Consider the following 13,446-nt stretch of genomic DNA (forward strand, 5'->3'; position numbering starts at 1 on the left):
GCCACAACTTCTCAAATACGGTGGATAGTGGCTTAGCCACTTCATCTGCCAGTTCCCTCTTATAGCAGTAACCCTTTCATCTTCCTTTAAGAAACCGACTTTCAGAAAAAGTACCAGTTAATTTCCACAGCTCTTATATTCCACTTGAACTATAAAGTGTGTCATTTTAATATGTGTGTACTTTAATAACCACTTTATATAGAGTATTTATTTATTAGTACTTATTTAAAGAGGGTTTTTTCTTGGACATTTTAGGTACCAGGGACTGGGTCCAACAGTGATTGTTTGTCCAGCTACTGTGATGCATCAGTGGGTAAAAGAATTCCACACTTGGTGGCCTCCATTTAGAGTAGCTGTTCTCCATGAAACTGGTTCCTTTACAGACAAAAAGGTAACAGTTAACATCCTTTTTGTAATTTAAGAAGCACTTTTGTGCTAGTGAAATATTCCTGAATGTTTCTGTGAAAGTTTGTGCTCTTTCTCTGATTTTTTTTTTTTTTAAAAAAAAAACAAAGTTCCCTTTCTTGTATAGATTTGTTAAGAAACTGGACAAAAAGAGGATGACATAGAGTACATTTATGTTATGATATAGAATAGTGTTGCCTGAACAAATTAAACATAGTAACAGGTTTCTTGCTTGAGCTTTGCTTGTACTGTAGTCCATGCTAGAAGTTCGTGACTAGATTGCTTGTACACTAGATACATGCTTCTAGTACTGGTGAATTCTTTCCTCACTCTTCCGTGCATCAGTGTGTCATTGATACAATATTTAGTACATTTTGCTTGCACAGGCAATTTCTCTACAGTTGGTCAGTATATTAGTTGATATCGCCTAGTTTCATTTTCTTTAATGCCTGTTATTTGTTGGCTTTATGTTTTTTCAAGCAGTGCCTTTTCTGTCTTTTATTTTTCTTGGCCAGTCTCTTAATATGCATGTTCTTGTTCCGTTTCTTCAGTTGACAAGCCTGACTTGTCTGAAGTTCAATCCTTGGTATCCTGCAGGAACAAAAAAAAAAAAAAAGAAAACTTAGATTTTTGTTTTCTTTTAGCCTCATATTTCAGATGCTTAAATGGATTTGTCAGGATTCAGCAAAGCATTTTTGAATTTCTCTTTAAATATTTATTTAATTTCTTGTAATAACATTAAAATGATATGGTGCTTAATTGTACTTGATTAAACGTATTCTGAGGTAATTGATGTAGTTACAGTACATGGCAAAGAAGGAATAGCACACTGTAATGTGCTAATAGCTTCCTGTTGTTCAATTAACTTGGTATGTTTTCAAGCCCTAAAAGTCTGTTGACCTCAATAACATGCTCACATGTCTTCCTAAATTAAATAGTGTGTGCTTATTTTGGGGTATTTGTTAATAATGCACTTGACAGACTGGCTCACAGTTTTCTACCTGCAGGAATAGTCAGGTTTTCAGGACTTCACCTTCCCATTATCTTCCCACAAATGCCTACTCAACAACTTAATATTAAGGAATTTGGATACCATATGATCACTTTAGATAGGTTTAGTTCTCTAATTCTACCCCAATGCCTCATCTTCTGAGAGCTGCAACAGTATACTTTAAACAAGTGTCACTGCTGATGTGGTCTTCACCTCATGCACATTTCTTTCCTAGTTGCCTCCTAATCAGAGAAGAGCAAGCTTACGACTAAAGTAAAGTTGTTTGGTTTTGGTTTAAAACAAGCAAACAAACAAACAAAAAAGCCTAAAAAAACAACAAAACTTTCCTATTCTGGTTGTCCTTATACCTGCATGAAAAGTTCACTACTAATTTATTAGCTTAAATAGCAGTTGTGCACTGAAAATACATGACATAAAATACAGGCCAGGTGACTTACTCCTGCCTAGAATTTCTTTTCAATATACGTTCTTTCTCTTAATATGTTAGTACTGATCTGATCTCTTAACAATTCCACCTTCTGATAACCTGTGGCATTACAGGCGACTGCTTTTGCATATTGTAACTTCATAATGCTCATACAGGGACCATTCTACCTTTATGCTCTGACATCAGGCATAAACTTTGAGAAACTAATAAGAAAGTTGTGGTTAGACTGCATAAGAACATACTTTTGTTCTTTGATTGAGGTTAACTTTACGTGGCCAAAACCCAAGTTGCTGTGCACCTGTGGTCTCAGTGTTGCACAGGCCTGTTTGGAATTCAACTGATAATTCCAGGATTGACCTGTTGTTCTGTTAGTATATCATGGTTTATTAAGAAAGTAAACGAGAAGTGTTGTTCTGGACACCTAACCTGCCAGGAGAAAGGATTGGGGAACTGAACATTGTTAAATGCTTTGGAGTGAGAAAGGTCATTTCAGCCTTTGGGCTAACAGAGGTTAGAATGGTCTGGACCAGTGGAAGAACATACTTGCCCCCCAAAATAACTGGACATTAAACTGTGAAGATCTTAATGGATTTTGAGGAATGCATTATCCTGTAGTAATTGGCCATCAGGTTGTTTGTGGTAAAACACAGTGTTGCAGCTTGTTCTGTAGAGGCCTGTGAAAGAGGGATTAATCATTTCTAAGAAACAGAGAAAGGTTAATTTTAAAAATAATGAAGGAAAAATTTGGAGGAAAAGAGTTAAGCAATGACAGGTGTTCCATAAGGCAAGACAGTATTTCATACCAGAGACAACAGCTGAAGTTTCATTTGACAGAACTGAAGTTGATCTTTTAGGTGAGACGGATCTATGTAATTATTTTCATAACATTGTCAGGAATCCCCAGATACTAAATCTTCCAGGACTGGTGAAATTATATGCTTTTATGAACAGGTATTTTCTGTTGTACCTTTTAAGGTACCCAGGCATCATGCAAGATCCCGTCTCCCAGTTCTTTAGACTTGTCCACAGAAGTATTTGCTTGACAGTGAAGAGTGGGGAAGACATCGGTTCTGATTGTTTTATCATAAATTGATACTAGGGAATACCTTGCACATCTCTCGGTTAGTGACACTTCTTTACTGTTACAAAAGGACTTCTGAGCAGTGTGGTGTGTGAAAGGCTCACTGATCATTACCTTGGCATATTCTCTCTTCCCAGTCCATTTTGGTTTTCTTTGCAAGCAGCTTAAGTATTTTCCACAACGATAGTATGAAATAACATCCTGAACTATAAGCACCAGATTGGCTACAAACCTGGTCAGCCTGTTTCAGATGAGATGCAGCCCTCAAAAGCAATTGTCAGTTCATGATGCTTGCACATGTGGAACCATCTGTTTGAAGATGACTTGCACACGAAAGATTTTAGACCTTCTACCCTCACAGTAGATTATACAATCTACATGTAAAGAAAACAAGCTGCAGATGTTACAGTTACTGGAATGACTACATATGGAACCTCTGTTTTAGCCAAAGGCTCTATTCCTGAGTTAAGGACCAAACTCCGATAAACTTAGTATCATGCCACAAGAAGTAACATTCTTGTTAAATATGTAGTGAGTACTTTAGCTCTTTTAATTGCAACTTTTACATTATTAAACATTGTAATGTGTGCTTTCAAAGCCTCTTCACAGTGCCATTTAGATTATTTTGTTGGGGGCAGGGAAATAATAAAGACATTGTAGAGGTTGAATTTATGGATCTCTGGGCTTAATGGTTGGTTATGAGATAGTGATAAACCTGCTGAGGAATGCATTTTTCATTCACAAGTGATAGGTGGTTGTGTAGGTGACTAGGTGTTATCTCTGTAAGTTCACACTTTCCTTAAAGGTATCTGAATGTTTAGAGAATTCAGTAGTTATCACTAGTCTGGTTCTTTAATTTTGGTCTTAACATACACATTTCTGTTTAAGAAAATTACCATTTTTAATACATAATATTATAGAAGAGTTCAGGTCGTCTGAAATATTTTTTAAAAGAATACTTTATGCTGAAAAAGATAAACCTTATTTCTGTAAGCATCAGTCAAAAAAAAATTTTCCTGTTTTTGTAGCTTCAGAAACAAGCTTGTAGACACATGGAGGTACCAACAGGAGAAAAACATTTGCTTAGAGGTGTGTTCTTAGAATAAATCATAAGCATTTTAGCCTGTAAGAAATGGTGCTTGCCTAGTCTTCCAGTCTTTGTATGATGCATATGTCCTGGTAAAGACAAGGCAACACAATCAAGTTATCACCCTAAATTAAGAGAAAATACAGTCCTTGAGTTGTAAAGGCCTGAAATACTGTGTTGAACAGAACTACAAGATCAGAATTACTCTATCTATTTGCATGTTCCTGTATACATTAGCATCTTTTAAAGGCCAGAGTTCAAAATTTCAGAGCTAGATAACTGCTATGCAGTCTTCAGTCCTTTAGCATTAGTTGGATCAGTTGGATTTGTCTCTCTTAAGCTTATTTTCTTTTCTCATTTTTTGGGGGGGTGTCTTTGTATTTTTTTTGGTTTGGTTTGGTTTGATTTTTTTTTTTGTTTGTTTGTTGTTTTTTTTTTGTGTGTGTGTTTGTTTTTTTTTTTTTTTTTTTAGTTTAGTTTAACAGTGCATGCCCTGAAATATTTAATTGAAATGTATTTCCTGAGGGGCACAGGGGATGAAATTAATTCATACCTGAATCTAACCAAACAGGAGTTGGGAATTAAAGAATACATGATAAAATAGCATGAATTCTGAAATGCCACAGCCTCAAAACAGTGTCTATCCAATAATAAATCTGTTACCATATTTTAAAATATTTTAAATTATTCCAAAATCTGCAACTAGAGCAAAGGCAACCTCTGAGAAAGTACCTAGTGCAGTAAAAAGAGAGTTAATAACTGTTGTATTGCGAGTTGATAGAACTGTGTTGTATTTCTTCATTGTCAGCACAAATCCTTATTTATTAAAAATTTGGCTTGAAGGAAACTTTAATTAATTACAGGTTCAGTAAATCCTGACTAGGATTCTGCTATGGTGTGTTTACAGTGAATGGCCTTCATGTGCCTGTGTTTCACTTGTGTTCTCTCTGCTACCTGACAACGTGATTTATGGCTGTTGTTTTCTACTAGTCCACTGTTTGCCCTCTAGGAGGGATTGGTCTCTTGAGCCTCCATAATAACAGCAGCACTTTCACAAAACATCTTTTAATGACAACAGTGTAGCATTCTGTAAGTCAGGCTAATTGCAGACATACCCTATTAATTGCAAAAACTAGGAGAGGTTACATATTTTACAAGCTTTTAATTTGAAATCGCCCGAGATTATTTGTCTTAAGTGTTTGGGTAGAGATGTCTACAATATTCTGTGATAGGCCACTGCTGAGGCTCTAGGACATGGTTGCAGACTATGGGCAATCAATGTATTGGGTCTATTAAGCTTTGGATGTCCACATTTGCGCAGAAATCCTACTCTGTGTGTAATACAAATTGTTCTAAAGATTACGTATTCTCTTGAGAATCATTATGTCAACATTAAATAATGTGTCATGGTTTTATCAGGAGGTGATAATCAGAAAGTAGAAATTCTTGAACAGGGTAAGCGCAGAAGAGCTTTTTGAATCTTGGGGTATATCTGAGCAAGAAATTTTGCAATAAGTCATGGACTTTTAATATCATCTGAGTCTTTTTGAGGTAGATTTTTCCCTTTTGTTTGTGTTAAGTTTGTTTGTTTGTTTGTTTTTTTCTCCTTAAAATACTTAGACAAACCACTTATTACTATTTCCTTTAGCAAATTCTGTGGTGGTTCTAGGTTTGTTTTTTTGTTTGTTTTTTTTTTTTTTCTTTTATATTGGGTATGTTTGTTTCATCCATAATTGCCTCCCAGACCATCATCTTCTGTTTCAGTCTTCTAGATTTATATGTGGAGGATAAACGCAAGAAAGCTGAGTCTTGAATACTGTGAATGCTGTGGAAGGTGATACAGACTGTCCCTGCCCTACATAATTTACAGCTATAGAGGCTAGTACAAAGTTGGGGAAATGATATAACTTACAAGAGAAACACAAAATTTGAAGATTAATAACAAATATATTCATCCTACTAATGAGAAAGGTTGGACAGAACTTAGCATTAACCAAACAGATTTTTGTGATTGTTCTTCAGTTTTTCACTTGTTTAATTTTCTTCTAATGTTCTGGATCTTCCATGCAGTACACAAAACTGGGTTTGTGATATGAATATAGGAGAACTTGAAGAAACTGATTACTTTAATCGAATTTAACGTTTGTTTTTTCAGGCATTGCCTTTAAAAAAAAAAAAGAGGGGTGGGGGAAAAACACTGTTTCCTTCTGACCAGTTATAATGTAGTATTCAAATACTTGATTCTTTTACAGATGAGCTAAGAATCATAGAATCAAAATCTTGCCTATAGTTATTTTGCAAAGTAATTTACATATCTGCTTTTTCAAAACTCTTTGTACATACCTTGGACAGCAAACCTGTAGTTCAGTAGGTCTGAGTTTTCTGTCTCACTTACTGACAATGTGCACCTTTTGCTTTTAGGTGAAACTAATTCATGAAATCGCCTCATGCCATGGAATTTTAATTATGTCTTATTCATACATTCGACTGATGCAGGATAACATTCACAGTTATGATTGGCATTATGTGATTCTGGATGAGGGTCACAAAATCCGAAATCCAAATGCTGCAGTCACACTTGCATGCAAGCAGGTACTTTATGAAGGATTTTAAGCACTCTGGGGGGAGGTTCCAAAATCTAATAACCTGTATTACTTTATCATAAAAATATACATTTGAACATTAATAAATAATAAAAACATAAATCACAGTGGTCTGTATTTGACTATCTAATTTACTTCCCATTTTTAATGAGTTTACATCAGTAAATTTATAGAAGTACAGTAGAAGAAAAAAAATCAGAAATTTTAAATTGTGTAGTAATTTACTATTAGGGATAAATGTCAGATTACTGGTGTTCATTTTATGGACAACGTATTTCAGAAAGATGTTTATTTCAACAACACAAGGCCACATATTTTAAAATTAGAATTCATTGATGGTGAAAGTTAATATCCTCTGAGGCAGGAGGCAGGTTACACCATGAGCCATGAAAATGACTTTCTTTTGGTTTTCTGGTTTTTATTAATAGTTCCGCACACCCCATCGAATCATCTTGTCTGGCTCTCCTATGCAAAATAACCTAAAGGAGCTCTGGTCCCTCTTTGACTTTGTATTCCCAGGGAAATTGGGAACACTACCTGTGTTCATGGAGCAATTTTCTGTTCCAATAACCATGGGAGGATATTCCAATGCCTCTCCTGTCCAGGTAAATGCTTAAAAAATATCATTTTGCTTGAAGGAAACTGGTATGTTGCTTCTAAACTGACTTCTAAATGTACTTCATGCTATATGTTCTAGACACTAACCCAAAAGAGTTGCATAGGTGTTTTACTGCTCTGTGTGTGAAAACAACTGTTCAGTTAAATGAGATCACTTCATTTTTGCAGGGGTACCACTTATACACAGGATTTTCTTGTCAAAAGACCTAAAGTTTAAATCATTAAAAGTATTCTTTGGCATAAATAGGAGATAAGCAAACTTGGGTGAGAGCTGGCTGATCTTGTATTTTGGTGTATTGAAAGAAAACTTTCCTGTTTGATACGAAGCTTTGGCAAACTGTGCAATAGAGGAATCCTTAAGCCCAAACTGAAAATTGTTTTCATTTAAAGCTATAAAAAGTATTGGAAGTCTGAAAGGAGATAAACTATTTAATTTTGAAAGCAAAAATTATTTGGAATATTAACTTGAATAAATATGTCTATTAATCGCAGTAGTTGTGGTTTTCAGTATTTATGACTACTTAAACAATTAGCTGATAGAGAAGTTGTCTGCATAATAATCTGCAGACCACGTTTCATATAAATGCTAATAAACTTGTATCCTTTAAATATTCTTTGTAATGTTTTGGGCATATACATTTCTAAAGTTTTTTTCTTTTTCAGTACTTCCCTTGTCTAATGTTTAGTAGGTTACTAAATTGTACAGCCAATTTGGGTTTTACATATCAATAATTTATTATATTCTTTGTTTTGCTTTAAAAGAAATGAAGGTATTTTTAGCCATTATGTACAGTTAATACCCATCTCACACAGCCATTACCCATTGTAGAACCATATGCTCCATTTAAGGCCAGAGTGACCTTTAGTTTCAGTGATCATGGGGATTTTCTTGTACCGATTTTTTTAATAGTCTCAAGTGGGCAGTGATCTTCACTTATTGTCTAGTAACCACCGTTGCTGCAGGCTTCTTTTTTGATCTTCAGTTAACAGTATTAGTAGTATTACATGAGGATTTTGGTTCTATGCAAGTTTATACTCACTTCTTGGATTGGTTTCTAAAAGAAACATCTAATTTCTGGTCTCTTTTACAGTCCACTAAATTAGGAAAGATAAATTAATGGTACCTGAGGAAGACTTACTTATTCAGTGTTATTGTTGCTAACATGAATTTTATTGCAATTCATGTTATGTTGGATATGTAATTGTAGAACCACATAAAACATGAACCATCTCATTTCATTAGGATTTTCCTGTTACTAATTATTGAATTTTGCTTATTTCTAAAATTAATAACAAGAATCAAAATACAACTTTTTATTTTTCTTCCTTTTTCAGGTAAAAACCGCATACAAATGTGCCTGTGTGTTGCGGGACACCATAAACCCCTACTTGCTGCGAAGAATGAAGGCTGATGTAAAAATGAGCCTTTCACTTCCAGATAAAAATGAACAGGTTTGCTTATCTTTACTGCTAGATCTGAGCCCTCTCCTTCCCCAAAATCCAATCTTTCATGGACATTTGGAAATAATTTGTGCTAATAGCAGATGAAATGCTATTTTAACTAAAGATAAGAGATGGAGCCTTCAAGTTGTATATTCTTTTCACCTGTGTTCTGAGTATTAAATTGTCTTAGTCTTGCAGGGTCTATACAAGTACACTCTCATCTAAAAAACAAAGGATAAATTAAGTAAAGACAGATCTGCTTAATGCTGCCCTCCTAGGTCACCGGTTGCATACAAATGATTTGTTTGTGGGGTGTTTACTCTGGTGCATCTCTTGAACACTTTAACATTGTTTCTTGCTGTAAAAAAGGTTAATTTGGGCAGCAAATAGTAGAGAAATACTTCATGATAGTTGTTCATATAAGCTAGCTGGGCTTGTACATTATGATACATTTCCAAAATATTAACCTTTTGATCTAAAACCTCTTTGCTCTACAAAGAGGTGGGATATTTTTTAGGAAACATTTTGCTTCAAAGTAGAGGAGGTTGAAAGGTTTATCTAAACAACTGAAATTCCTACAAGCATTCAGTTGTAGTAATTACTAGATTCTTCTGCCACTCAGGTTTCAGTGCTTCAGGCTTTCTTGTCTTCTCACTCCCTTCCTGTCTTCTCCCTCTAAAACACAAGACATGATAGTCTTTGTAAGACAGTGCTGAAAGGTACATAATAAATGAGTAGGCCATATTCAGTTTCTGCTGTGCAGTCTGATCTTTTTAATCAATTTTTTTATTTCTATATAATGGGCTATTTACCCTAAAGAATGGTATCAAACGTATTAAAAAAATTTTACTTTTGTTCTTGTCAATCACAGGGGCACTATGTAAGTTTGAGTTACAGCATAATTCTGGATGCCTTATAGGATGCTGGGAAGTGATTTTGTTCCATTTTGGCCCAACAGACCATCTAAAAAATCATTATATGCTCACATTCAAAGGCTAATGACAGAATAGATTACATGTGCTAACCTTCCTATGAGGTACTAAGAATTTGCAAGGTGTAAGTGACAGAACAGACACACAATGGAAAATGTTTCCTATAAACATAGCTTTGAGAGAATGCTCTAACACTGCACAGTTACCTCATTAAAACTGGAAAATGACAGCACTCCCAACACTAAAGCAATTTGAGGGGAAAAAATAACTGAGAAAGGGCACAGAAAAACTCATGAAAACCTATCTTAATGATTGTGTTCATTCTCTAAAACTTCGAAGGTTTTTTTATTCCTAATGATTTCTATGCACTATCTTATAACTTAGTATTTCAGTATGTCAGTCATCTGAGAAGTTTCATTGTAGCACATTGTAAAACTTTAAAATTCACTCTATTTGGAGTTTATAGGTTGGGCTTGAGCAGTTAATTTGTTTGTTTTGGTAGGTCCTCTTTTGCCGTTTGACAGATGAGCAGCGTCAAGTCTATCAAAATTTCATCAACTCTAAAGAAGTTTACCAGATTCTCAATGGAGACATGCAGGTTGGTATTAATTAAGGTTAATGACAGGTAGAGTTCGATGGATAAAGTCATGGACTGACTTTCATATTCTTGTAGCTGGATTCTAAGCAAAAAGAGAAGCAAACACACTGATCTCAGTTCTGTTTTTGTGGATGTCTGCAGTTTTTTTTTTTTTTCTCAGAAGTGTTCCATGAAATATGTAGAAGTAGTGATCCATATGTAGTGGCATGACCAGATAAAAGTAGGAATGGAATGGGCTTCACAATATGTTTGTGATCTTGGGAATAAATTATGGCTTGTTGAACGACCTGCAGTAGGTTAACTGTATGCATGCTTTTAACCAATTGCAGAAGTGAAGCAAATGAAAAGAGTAATTTGTCCTTAGAGTACAGTTCAAATACTATAACTTGTGATGCAACAGCTGATGATTTCACAAAGTTTTAACATATAGCAGACTTAATAGCAAGCGTCCTTGTTATTGTCTTACTAGCCACCTCAACATCTTTTGCCTCCATCCTTACAATGTAAGTTTTGAAGTTGCTGTGGCCAGGATAACAGCAGTAATTGAAATATGGTTTCAAATGCCTGCTGTTGCCTGTGTAGAAAGTCTGCTATTCCCTGTGATTCCTACGTTGAAAGCATCTGGTCCATTTGGCTTTTATATGCATGCAGTGGACATTTTTTACTCTCATTTTAGCTGCAGGATACAGATCTATTGTTTGTAAGGGAGGTAATATGTCTTAGTTATAATGTGCAATTTACCACGTGGTTCTTTGTCTTGTGAACTGTGAAAACCCTTTTCCTGTCACCCCCAGTGGCTCCAGTTAGTTGTATGGTCAGTACAGTCATGTATATTGCAGTACCATACAAAGCAGATGTTGACCTTATCACTGTTCTGACTATTTTATTTTTCCAGATCTCATAAAGATATAATAGCTAAGTTTTTTCAAGTGACTATCTGCTCTAGTTATCCCAATGAAAATTATTTTAAGGAGCTCAGTCTTCAAGAGGTGGCTTGTACGAGTCTATCTGCAGAAATTTCTCTAAGATGTTACAGAATGGGCGATCATATTTGCTAGAGTTCTGAAAATTTTGAACAGTAAATGTTAATGCTTTTATTAGATGTTTTGTGATGACAGCAGTGAATCCCAGCTGAAAAACAAAAACCCTATTATACAAACAAACCATAAATTATGAGCAGGCTCATCCAACTTGTAGTGATAGAAGATTGAGGGATTTGATGTTTCAAGCTAGTTCATTTTTATGAGTGCCCATTATATCAGAAGAATAAATAACACTTGTAATATTATTGAATGAATAACTGAACAGAACCCTTCTAACATTGCATCAAAAGTGGTAATTTTCAGCTTCATATGTTTGCTGAAATATGTTTACTCATCTGTTCTTTGTTACCATGCATTCTGATGGGTATGCTTGCTATCCTCAAGGTCTGTCTTAAGTTACCTGCTAACATGGTGGGGGTTGGAAGGAAGGGCACAATAATTTCAAGTTACAAATTTGGTGGGATTTTTCCTTTTTAAGTAGGAAAAATTTTACTATGAATTACAGCTAGGGACTGCTTTTGTTAATGTGGAAATTGTTGCAGAATTCTCATAACATTGTCACCACAATAGGCTCACAAGCACACAAAATTTCATTGACCTTCTCTTGTACTGATTTTTCCTAAACCTTTCCATGAAACCAGTATTAGCATCTGTTGCCTCCTCTAAAGAGCCAAACCACTGTTAAAAACCAGCTTCTTGATGATGACCCGATTAATCCATTGCTGTTTATTTTTCTCAACCACAACCCATATAGTTACAAATATTTGTCAAGAAAATAAAAATATTTTTGTCTTGTGTTCTTTAGATTTTCTCGGGACTAGTAGCTTTGAGAAAGATTTGCAACCACCCTGACCTCTTCTCTGGTGGTCCAAGGATTTTGAAGGGTGTACCAGATGCTGAAGTGGAGGAAGCAGATCAGTTTGGATATTGGAAACGTTCTGGAAAAATGATAGTGGTAGAATCCTTGCTGACAATATGGCACAAGCAAGGTCACAGAGTGTTGTTTTTTACTCAGTCAAGACAGGTAAGATGAGCTAATTGGTTTTAGTTTTAGTTACTGTGTCTGTCCTAACAAGACTTGTAATTAGAACCACCTTTTATAGTGTCCTTCTCAGAAAATTAACATCTTATTGAAAAAAAAAAATACCAAAAAGACTAATGTCTTTGGAATAATTGGAGACCAGTTCCCAAGCTCGGTAAGCTTTACTGGAGTGACACAGTGTTGTGGCAGTGTTGCCCAAATTCAATATACTCAGTCAAAGCTTGTATCAGCTATACCCATGTAATACCAGGCTGAAGCAGTGGTGAAGTGTTTATTGTTCCTACTGTGTAGTTCCATGATAGAATTAGTAGTCAGTTTACTCACTCTGTTTAGTGCATGCACACATCTAATCCTCAGAATTGTGTGCTTTGGGCCAGTAGCATAGACAGTGACCTTCATTTGTTTCCCCTATATATTCATGATTTTGACTTGTTCCTGTGGAGTACCTTGGAATGCTGCACAATTTACCTGGTTAATTGTCTTGATGAGACCATGGCTCTGGACTTCCTAAACTAAGCACAAACATTCCACTCATGCATTCAGTAGTGAAATAATAACTTTTTTGTTTTTTCCCAGTTACATAAGTTAATGAGTTTGATGCTCATTTAAGATTCACAGATTTTTGGTAGTCATCTTTTTGTTTGGGTTTTTTTGTTTTTTTTTTTTTGATTGGCGCTGCAGTTAGTACCAGAAATTCTTAAAACTTAATCAGACAGTTGCTCAGTCTTCACATCTGGATTTCATTATATTTTTTCCATCACAATAGATGCTGCAAATACTTGAAGTCTTTGTGAGAGACAGAAACTATTCCTACCTCAGGATGGATGGCACCACAACAATAGCTTCCAGACAGCCCCTTATAACCAAATATAATGAGGTGAGATGTTGCATCCCACACACTAATGCCTATTAGTGAGTATGGTTGAGTTCTTGCATTCCTTTTTGGTCTGTTTTTAAATATACTACTTCATGTTTGAGACACAGAACTGGGGAGTTCAGTCAAATGAAACCACTTTCTTTGTGAGAGGAGGGAAGAAAGTAATCACTTTTTTCACACTTAAATTGGGTTTTGTGCTAAGAAAAATCAGTTGAAAAGGGGGAAAAGAAATTTTATTGGACAACAGTAAATTAAATTTAGATCACACTACTTTTATT

General features: G+C 35.2%; 1 protein-coding gene across 2 annotated transcripts in view; it reads left to right on the top strand.

Annotated features, from left to right (window-relative positions):
* ERCC6 (ERCC excision repair 6, chromatin remodeling factor) overlaps nt 1–13,446 on the top strand; it is a 49,552-nt gene that overhangs the window by 27,629 nt on the left and 8,477 nt on the right. For both annotated transcript variants that reach the window (XM_033001782.2, XM_042787717.1), the window contains 7 exons: nt 256–391; nt 6,434–6,604; nt 7,044–7,220; nt 8,569–8,685; nt 10,111–10,206; nt 12,055–12,273; nt 13,058–13,168. In XM_033001782.2, the coding sequence (XP_032857673.1) occupies nt 256–391; nt 6,434–6,604; nt 7,044–7,220; nt 8,569–8,685; nt 10,111–10,206; nt 12,055–12,273; nt 13,058–13,168 (1,027 nt within the window). The remainder of the gene's footprint in view (nt 1–255; nt 392–6,433; nt 6,605–7,043; nt 7,221–8,568; nt 8,686–10,110; nt 10,207–12,054; nt 12,274–13,057; nt 13,169–13,446) is intronic.

Source organism: Tyto alba, unplaced genomic scaffold (assembly GCF_018691265.1).
Source record: "Tyto alba isolate M040663 unplaced genomic scaffold, T.alba_DEE_v4.0 Super-Scaffold_1, whole genome shotgun sequence".
Lineage (NCBI taxonomy): Eukaryota > Metazoa > Chordata > Aves > Strigiformes > Tytonidae > Tyto > Tyto alba.